Below are 9660 nucleotides of genomic sequence, written 5' to 3'. Positions count from 1 at the left end.
CCAATATATATAAATAAATAGGACAAAGGACCAACTCTTAATGATAAAATTCCAGGTAATAAATGTAGAAAGAATGATGGAAATAGAAAATCACCATTTGGTAAACACTACAGTAATAATTGCTGTCAGAAAACATCATTTAATGGGTGCTAAAATTAGTGGTGAAAGTATAAGAAGATATAGGATATTTACATAGTTTCAAAATACCTCCCCACAAGATGCTTATTAATTACAAAGGGTTAATCAGTACCTTTGCTGAGGAAAAACCTGGCAGAAGCCACCTTACCCAGTGATCAAAGTTAGCATGGTCAGTAATGAGCTGTATTGAAATCAGTTTCCTCTGGTATCATGTAGTGAGCAGGACACATCACTTATCTGGAACACATGTTCCTACCCAAAATGCATAGCCTCAATCTAATCATGAAGAAGCGTCAAACCAAAATTTAGGTTCATTCTACAGTTCTCTGCAAAATGGTGAAGGTCACGAAAGACAAAGCAAGACTGAGGAACTGTCCCAGAATGGAGAGACCACTGAGGCACAACCGCCAAATGCACGACGGGGTTCAGCTTAAGATGCAGGACCAGAGAGGACACTAGTGGGACAGAGGTGACATTTGAGTAGGTCTGTGGATTAGTTGAAGTATTATTGTTATTTAGTCACTAAGTCATGTCTGACTCTTTGACTCTTTGGTGACCCCTTGGACTGTAGACTGCCAGGCTCCTATGTCCATGGGATTCTCCAGGCAAGAATACTGGAGTGGGTTGCCGTTTACTTCTCCAGGGGATCTTCCTGACCCAGGGACTGAACCCACATCTCCTGCATTGGGAGGTGGATTCTTTACCGCTGAGCTACTAGGGAAGTCCAGTTAATGATACTATGTCGATGTCAAATTCATGGTTTAGATAATTGTGTTATGCTTATGTAATATGTTAACAATAATTATATGCACAATTTTTGCAAGTCTAAAAATTATTTTAAATTAAAAAATTAAAAATTTTTAAAAAATTAAAAATAAAAATGGGGTGGTGAGGAAGAAGCCCAAGTTCTAGAACCTAGCTGTTCCCCTAGATGGAACCAGGACTCTGTGGCCTTATTCTCCCTATTGGTAATTAACATTTGCCCCAGAGAGACTTGGAAACCCACTCACAAGGAAGGTCCCTTGCTCCCCACTGTTGGGAGTGGAACCCATTACAGGCTTGGCCTCCTGTGGCCTGTGGACCCCAGAGAAAGGCAAATGTCTGTCTTTGTCCACCTCTCTGGGGACATTTAGTTCTCATGCCTGTCTGAGGGAGACACCAACCCCACCTCCCCAAAAAGATCTGGAAACCAAGGCTCAGAGAGGTGAGGCTACATTCCCTAGGTCACACAGCACATACATAGCCAGATTCAAGCCCAGCTCTGGGTGACCCTATCATCAGTGCCTGTAACCACCTGCCATTATTCTGTTAACTGCTCAGTTCAGATAGGGGGCAGTGAGCATTCACCAAGCATCTGCTGTGTGACGGGCTGGCAGTGGGGCTGGAGATGAAGGTAGCTGAGACTCACAGTGGACCACAGGTGCCATCCTGGTGGAGGGGTACCCTCATACTGCCGAGCGTGTGATGGGCAGTGTGTTCCACACGTGTATTTGTTCATTTGGTCTGCTCTTGCCTGGCCCTGGGCTCAGCCTGGTGGGTCACATATGGTCCTTGAGCAGACATGTGAACAGACAGCTAGCTCTGAAGAGATTCATGCTGTGATGGGACTGGCAGGGGCAGCAGGGAAGGGGGAAGAGGGAAGCTGGTCTGAAAAGTCTAGTAGATGAGAGAACTGATGTCACTATGGGTGAGCCAGACATAGCTCTGATTGTGCAGAGTTACCATCAGAGGAGGAGGGTTGGGTGGTGGGGCGGGGAGCAGCAGGGGGTGCAGAATCCAGGACCGATGAAGCTGGAGGCTGGGAAGGCTACGTAAGATAGGGGACAAGAGTAAGTGAAAGCCTGGAAGCCTGGACTGAGGCGTTTCGTGTCCTTGGCCCAGCCGCAGGAGAATGGTTCCAGGGAACTGTGATTGGGGACACATGTTTTCTAAAATAATTAGTGTATCTTTGAGAGTGGTGATCTTTCAACGAGGTGGTCATTTGAGCTTGACCCAAGTTCAGTGTGCAGCTGAGGTGGGACTGGGGCAAGCACAAGGGATATGCAGAGAGGATGTGGGCAGGAAGCAGTCTGGGGAGGGGAAGAGTTTATAAAGAAGAGTCACTCCCTCCGTGCTTCCCCGAGGAAGAGGGACACAGACGCTGCTGCTCTCCTGCTGGTTGCCAGGTGGGTGTCCCCAGGCAAGTAGGTCTGGCTCTGGTAGGTTTCAGCCATTCGGGAATGGGGTGGATGGGCCCTATGTAGGGGCCACAGGGAGAGACCAGATCCCATGGCCAGGAGAGGGGACAGGTGTGGGGAGAGACAGGAGCTAGGTAGGGTGAGTGTGGCACTCTCTCTTTAGGACAGCTGTTGGAGCAGTGGCCCAGGCAGCTGGGGAGGAAGGTGGCCTGCTGGGCCCTTACGCCCTTGACTCTGGCTCTGAGGATCTGCTTTGTGGGTTTGAGAAATCCCTGAGGGTTGGTACCAGACGAGGCTAGGTAACCTCAGCTGTTCCCTCTGCTCTCTGGGCTGTACTGTGATGGGGACAGATGAGATAACCTTTAAGGGGCCCCACTCCCAGGGCTGAGGTTCCCAGCACACATCCACACTCTCTTCTTAAAAGCCCACATCCTCTCTTTTTTATCCCCAAACCCTGACAAGATCTCAACCCCTCCATCTGTCCCAAACAGTCCCAGGATATCCTTTTATCCATCCCAACTTAAGCCAGGTGTCATTTTAGGGCCTGGAGGGGGAACCAATAGTCATGTGCTAGGCACTTATTTAATTATTAATTAATATTATGGAAACACCACCAGGGAAGCATTTCCGAGTTGAGAAAACTAAGGCTCAGAGAGGTTAAGTAATCTGCTCAGGGATGCTCAGCCATGAAGTAAACCAGCCTGTAGTCTGTTCCCCCATGCTGCACCATGCTGAGTATACCACCCTCCCTGGGGGTAGTGGCAGTGGGGTGAGCATTTCATTTTGACCCCAGGATAATGCTGAAATGAAAACCAGGAGCTCAAGTGGTGAAAGTTCAGGCAACAAGAGAAGAAAAAAAAAAAAGGAAGGGGGAACAAAAATGATTCAAGAAAGATGTGAACGTCTTCCGCAGCAGCTCCTTGAAGAGCTAGGTTCTAAAATTACCTAGTTTTTATTAACTGAAGGAAACTTTGGGTGGAGGGGTTGCTGTTGTGATTTCATCAATGTCACAAACATCCCTGTTTCCTGATAAGAGCCAGGAAACATTGAGTAATGTGGGGTCCCAGGGAGCGTGGGGAGTGGGTGGGCCTCACGGATCCCAGGGAGCAGGAGATGGCATGTCTGTCAGGTGGCTGCAAGGGGCCCCCTACTCCATGGGGACTGGACAAGACCACTCTCTTCAGCCAGGAAGCCAGCAGGTGACTCACACACCCAGGAAAGATCAGTGTGGCAGATGGGGGCTCTGGGCATGGAAAAGAAAAGATATACCAGCATGTTCCCAAGGGTTACTTTGGAGGGGGGAGGGTAGGATTAGGGAGAGATCTTTAGTCTCTTTTCTATTTTTTCTTCTATTTTCACATTTTCCATTGAGCATATAATTACTTCGGTAATCAGGAAAAATGCATATTAAAAAAGCAAAGAGGGATCGTGTGTGCAGTGGTCCAGGACTCAGTGATCAGGGCTCTAGGGTCAACCCTGCCTGGCTTGTGGTATGGCCCTGGGCTTCCTGTGAAACCAGGGAGGGCATACCTGCTCCCCTTCTCACAGGGAAGCCAGGAAGACCTGCAAGCACTAGGGTATAAGAAAGCTTCCCATAACTGTCAAGACTGGTTTGTATCGTTTTCATTGTGTTTTATACATTGCTATGAATCCAAATGCCATGCTTCCCAAGGGGGGCCATGCAGGGGACAACTGTCAAGTCTGTGAGTCTGGGAGGGCTCACAGCAGCTCCCACTGCATGGTTCAAGGCTCCAGATCTTGAGCCAGCTGCCGGGACTTGATTTCTAATCCTGCAGTACACTTGCTGTGTGTCCTTGGGAACGTTACCTGATGTGCTCAGCGTCTTAAGTTAAATAAACAGGGTGACAATAAACAGTCTTGTATTCCTTTCTCAATCCTGAACCAGTCAGTTATTCCATACAGGGTTCTAACTGTTGCTTCTTGACCTGCATACAGATTTCTCAGGAGACAGGTAAGATGTTCTGGTATTCCCATCTCTTCAAGAGTTTTCCACAGTTTGTTATGATCCACACAGTCAAAGGCTTTAGCGTAGTCAGTGAAACAGAGATGTTTTTTCTGGAATTCCCTTGCTTTGTCTATGATCCAGCAAATATTGGCAATTTGATCTCTGGTTCCTCTGCCTTTTCTAAATCCAGCTTGAACATCTGGAAGTTCTTGTTTCACGTACTATTGTAGCCTAACTTGGAGGATTTTGAGCATAACCTTATTAGCATGGGAGATGAGTGCAATTGTCCAGTGGTTTGAACATTCTTTAGTACTGCCCTTCTTGGAATTTGGGATGAGGATTAACCTTTTCCAGTCCTGTGGCCACTGCTGGGTTTTCCAAATTTGCTGAAATATTGAGGGCAACACTTTGATAGCATCATCTTTTAGGATTTGAAATAGCTCTGCTAGAATTCCATCATCTACACTAGCTTTATTGACAGCAGTGCTTCCTAAGGCCCACTTGATTTCCTACCTGAGTGAGAGACAACTCCACTGTGGTTATCCCAGTTATTAACATCTTTTCTGAATATCTCTTCTTTCCATTTCTTCTTGATCTTTTCTGCTTTTGTTGGGTTTTTTACCGTTTCTGCCATTTATTGTGCCCATCTTTGGATGAAATTGTCCTTTGATATTTCCAGTTTTCTTGAAGAGATCTCTTGTCTTATCTTTTCTCTTGTTTTCCTCTATTTCTTTGCATTGTTTATTGAAGAAGGCCGTCTCGTCTCTCCTTCCTATTCTCTAGGACTCTGCATTTAGTTGGGTATACCTTTCCCTTTCTCCCTTGCTATTCACTTCTCTTCTTTTGTCAGCTATTTGTAAAGCCCTCTCAGACAGCCACTCTGCCTTCTTGCGTTTCTTTTTCTTTGGGATGGCTTTGTTCGCTGCCTCCTGTACAATATTATGGACCTCTGTCCATAGTTCTTCAGGCACTTTGTTTACTAGATCTAAAACCTTGAATTTGTCACCTCCACTGTATATTCATAGGGAATTTAAGTTGTACCTGACTGGCTTAGTGGCTTTCACTGCTTTCTTTAGTTTAAGCCTGAATTTTGCTATGAGGAGCTGATGATTTGAGCCACAGTCAGCTGCAAGTCTTGCTTTTGCTAACTGTATACAGCTTCTCCATCTTCGGCTGTAAAGAATGTTATCATTCTTTGGTTTTGACCAAATACCAAGAGAGATTTTGGCATTGACCATTTGGTGACGTCCATGTGTAAAGTCATCTCTTGTGTTGTTGAAAAAAGGTGTTTGCTATGACCAGTGCACTGTCTTGGCAGAGTTCTGTTAGCCTTTTCCCTGCTTCATTTTGTTCTCCAAGGTCAAACTTGCCTGTTACTCTAGGTATCTCTTGATATCTACTTTTGCATTCCAATCCCCTAAGTGGAATAGGATATCTTTTTTTTTTTTTTTTTTTTTTGGTGTTAGTTTTGAGGTCTTCTAGATCTCTCCTTCAAGGTTCACTGCTTTGTCATGGTGAAGGGGCTTGTGTAACCCAATGATGCTATCAGCCATGCTGTGTAGGGCCACCCAAGACAGTTGTGTCATGGAGAGTTCTGACAAAATGTGATCTACTGGAGGGGGGAATGGCAAACCACTCCAGTATACTGGAAAAGAGAACTCCATGAAATGTTTAAAAGGCAGAAGGATATATCCCTAAAAGATGAGCTCCCCGCCCCCCCACCCCGCCCAGATCAGAAGGTGTTCATTATGCTACTGGGGAAGAGTGGAGGACAACTACTAATAGCTCCAGAAAGAATGAAGCGGCTGGGCCAGAGCTGAAATTGAAGGTGCTTGTGGATGTGTCTGATGATGAAGGTAAAATCCGATGCTGTAAAGAACAGTGTTGCATAGGAACCTGGAATGTTAGGTCCCTGAATCAAGGTAAATTGGACATGGTCAAGCAGGAGATGGCAAGAGTAAACATCGATATCTTAGGAATCCGTGAACTAAAATGGACAGGAATGGATGAATTTAATTCATATAACCATTATATCTGCTGCTGTGGCCAAGAATCCCATAAGAGAAATGGAGTAGTCCTCATAGTCAACAAAAGAGTCCAAAATGCAGTACTTGGGTGCAGTCTCAGATATTTGATAGAATGATCTCTGTTCGTTTCCAAGGCAAAACCATTCAGCATCACAGTAATCCAAGTCTATGCCCCAACCACTGATACCCAAGAAGCTGAAGCTGATCAGTTCTATGAAGACCTAGAAGAAGTCCTAGAGCTATGGCCTTATCATAATCTTTTTCTAGCCTCTGGCAGCAGGCGGTCAGAGAGCCTGTTTGGCTGGTCCTTTCCTGTTGCTTGGTGCATCAGGCACTTAAAGGGCCAGCCTCTCTGGAGCTTCTCTGTTGTTCAGCTGTCAGTGCTGGCATGTGGGGAGAGAGAGACTACAGTGATGGCTCCACCCACCGCACGTGACTCTGCAGTATCACCTTGCCTCCATGGTTGCCTGGTTTTCCTCCACAGGAATTTCCCCTTGAGATCGCCTCCTTCACGCCCCATGGGTCCGTCTCGCAGTCAACAGCAGACCTCGCCTTGGGATTGCTCTCCAATCCTTACGTTCCAACTCCCAACCCCTGTGCTTTCTAGGGGACTTGCGTCTCTGTCCAGGGTATATAAGGCTGCAGCAAGGATTGTCTGTGTGATTCTCATTCCGTTCACGCTGTCACAGCTCAGCTGCTTCACCTTCAGCAGCCTCAAATGCTTCTCCTCTGTCCTAAACAGTTGCTCCGATGTGAGGCTCTGACCCCTATTTCAGTTCCTCTCCCCCCCAGGTGCAGGTCCAGTCCTGCTCACCCTCCTCTTTCCCCCACTACTTCCTTCGTCCTGCTGAGTTTTGCATGGTTCTATATATTCTCTTCCAGTGGTCAGGTCCTCCTGCTGCTCTCAGCTGTTGTTCTGCAAGACCTTTTGTGTCTGAAGGTGTATTCCTGATGAATCTGTGGAGAGAGATGTACTCCATGTCTACCTACTCCTCCACCATCTTGTTCTCCCAAAAATACTTTTAAAATAATCAAAGCAAGGGAAATCCGCAAGTGACAGAAGTAAAGAGAGCTCAAAGCCAGAGTGGGCACACCAGCTAAATACAGAAGAAGCAAGCCCACTGAAGAGAAGCTCTTTAAAAGAAAAAATTGGGACTTCTCTAGTAGTCCAGTGGTTAAGACTCTGTGCTTCCACTACAAGGGTGTGGGTTCACTCTCTGGGCAAGGAGCTGAGATCTCCCACACCATGCAGTGTGACCTTAAAGTGAAAACAAAATTATAAGTCACACAAAGAAGAAGGATTTTAAGCCACACATGAGGAAGGGTATACAGACGCAATAAATAGGTGAAATGGTGTGTGCTGAGTCGCTTCAGTCGTGTTCGACTCTGTGCAACTCTGTAGACTGGAAGCTGCCAGGCTCCTCTGTCCATGGGATTCTCCAGGCAAGAATATTGCTGTGCCCTCCTCCAGGGGATTGTCCCAACCCAGGGATCAAACTCACGTCTCTTACATCTACCTGCTTTGGCAGGTGGGTTCTTTACCACTTGTGCCACCTGGGAAGCCCAGGTGAATCGGTATCCCTCAATAATAAAGAAAACACAAATGACCATATCAGTCTTTATAAAGAATGAGGGACAAAATAAAGAAGAGAAGTGAATACTGTGAGAACACCTGAGGTTATGTCACCTACCCAAGATGACCTCAGTATCACGGGGTAGCCTTGGGCTGCCCGCACTTGTACTCCTAGTCCATAGCCCACAGGTACCAGTGTAAATGTGGAGAGTCTATTGGACACCCCAGAAAAGGGGCTCCAGTGGGTTTGGAGAGAGGGCGGGAAGGCCTGGATCCGTCTCCTGTGGCTCACACTGCTCTCTGGCCCGCAGAGCTCCAGGACTGGGTGCATCCTCCCGCCATGGCCGCCACCGCCTCCCCTCTTCTGCCCACCACCAAGGTGGCCAGTTCTGAGAACAGCAGCTCCTTCTATGACTATGAGTACTACCTGGAGGACATGATCTTCATGCTGTGTAGGAAGGACGAGGTGCTGTCATTTGGCAGAGTCTTTCTACCTGTCTTCTACAGCCTGATCTTTGTGCTGGGCCTGGTTGGAAACCTCCTCCTCCTAGTGGTCTTGCTCCGGTTCGTGCCTCGAAGACGGATGACCGAGACCTATCTGCTGAACCTGGCCATCTCCAACCTCCTGTTTGTGGTGACACTGCCCTTCTGGGGCATCTCTGTGGCGTGGCATTGGGTCTTTGGGAGCTTCTTATGCAAGGTGGTGAGCACCCTCTATACCGTGAACTTCTACAGTGGCATCTTCTTCATCAGCTGCATGAGCCTGGACAAGTACCTGGAGATTGTCTGCGCTCGGCCCTACCACCGACTGAGGACCCGAGCCAAGAGCCTGCTGCTGGCAGCCACTGTGTGGGCTGTGGCCCTGGCTGTCTCCGTTCCTGACATGGTCTTTGTGAGGACACATGAAAACTCCCCGGGCGTGTGGGAGTGCTATGCGGATTTTGGGGGACATGGGACCATCTGGAAGCTCTTCCTCCGCTTCCAGCAGAACCTCCTGGGGTTCCTCCTCCCCCTCCTCGCCATGATCTTCTTCTACTCCCGCATTGGCTCTGTGCTGGTGAGGCTGAGGCCCCCGGGCCAGAGCCGGGCCCTGAGGATGGCCGTAGCTCTGGTGGTGGCCTTCTTTGTGCTGTGGTTCCCGTACAACCTCACCTTGTTTCTGCACTCGCTGCTGGACCTGCAAGTCTTTGGGGACTGCAGGGTCAGCCAGCACCTGGACTATGCGCTGCAGGTGACGGAGAGCATCGCCTTCCTGCACTGCTGCTTCACCCCCGTCCTCTACGCCTTCTCCAGCCACCGCTTCCGCCAGTACCTCAAGGCTTTCCTGGCCGCTGTGCTCAGAAGGCAACAGGCCCTGCCGTCCAGCTGTTCTGAGAGTAGCGGGCTCACTGCCCAGGAAGATGTAATGGGCATGAGTGACCTTGGGGAGAGGCAGGCTGAGAGCTCCCCCGACAAGGCTCTGATCTCGAGCGGACTGCTGAGACTTGACTGCTAATCCTGCAGTATACTTGCTGTGTGTCTTTGCGATTGTTACTTCCCCTCCCTGAGCCTCAGTTTGTCATTTGTAAAATGGAAATAATAATAGTGCTTGTCTCAAAAAGTCTTTATGAGGTTAGCGTGTACCATAACACACATAAAACTTGACGATGAAGTTGGGGGTGGGTGGGCCTGCAGCTCGCTTGTTATTTTCTTTGAGAGGGAATGTAATTTCTATGGCAGTCCAGTGGTTAAGATGCTGCACCTTCACTGCCAAGGGCATGGGTTCAACCCTGGTCAGGG

General features: G+C 48.1%; 1 protein-coding gene across 2 annotated transcripts; it reads left to right on the top strand.

The window, feature by feature from the left end:
• Nucleotides 1–2272: 2272 nt before the first annotated feature.
• Nucleotides 2273–9398, top strand: LOC128048213 (atypical chemokine receptor 2-like). 2 transcript variants are annotated; one of them, XM_052640613.1, is made up of 2 exons: nt 2273–2303; nt 8193–9398. In XM_052640613.1, the coding sequence occupies exon 2, from the start codon at nt 8222–8224 to the stop codon at nt 9374–9376; it is 1155 nt and encodes a 384-aa protein (XP_052496573.1). In that variant the 5' UTR covers nt 2273–2303; nt 8193–8221; the 3' UTR covers nt 9377–9398. The 2 variants fall into 2 exon arrangements, with proteins under 2 accessions (XP_052496573.1, XP_052496577.1); XM_052640617.1 differs by having other exon boundaries at nt 2280–2336.
• Nucleotides 9399–9660: the final 262 nt, after the last annotated feature.

The sequence above is a fragment of the Budorcas taxicolor genome, chromosome 1 (genome assembly GCF_023091745.1).
Source record: "Budorcas taxicolor isolate Tak-1 chromosome 1, Takin1.1, whole genome shotgun sequence".
Taxonomy (NCBI): Eukaryota; Metazoa; Chordata; class Mammalia; order Artiodactyla; family Bovidae; genus Budorcas; species Budorcas taxicolor.
Note: the sequence above shows the minus strand (reverse complement) of the source record. Positions and strands in the feature narration are given on the sequence as shown.

Coding starts and splice junctions, on each gene's coding strand:
- LOC128048213 (XM_052640613.1), top strand. CDS start 8,222: ATGGCCGCCACCGCCTCCCCTCTTCTGCCCACCACCAAGGTGGCCAGT.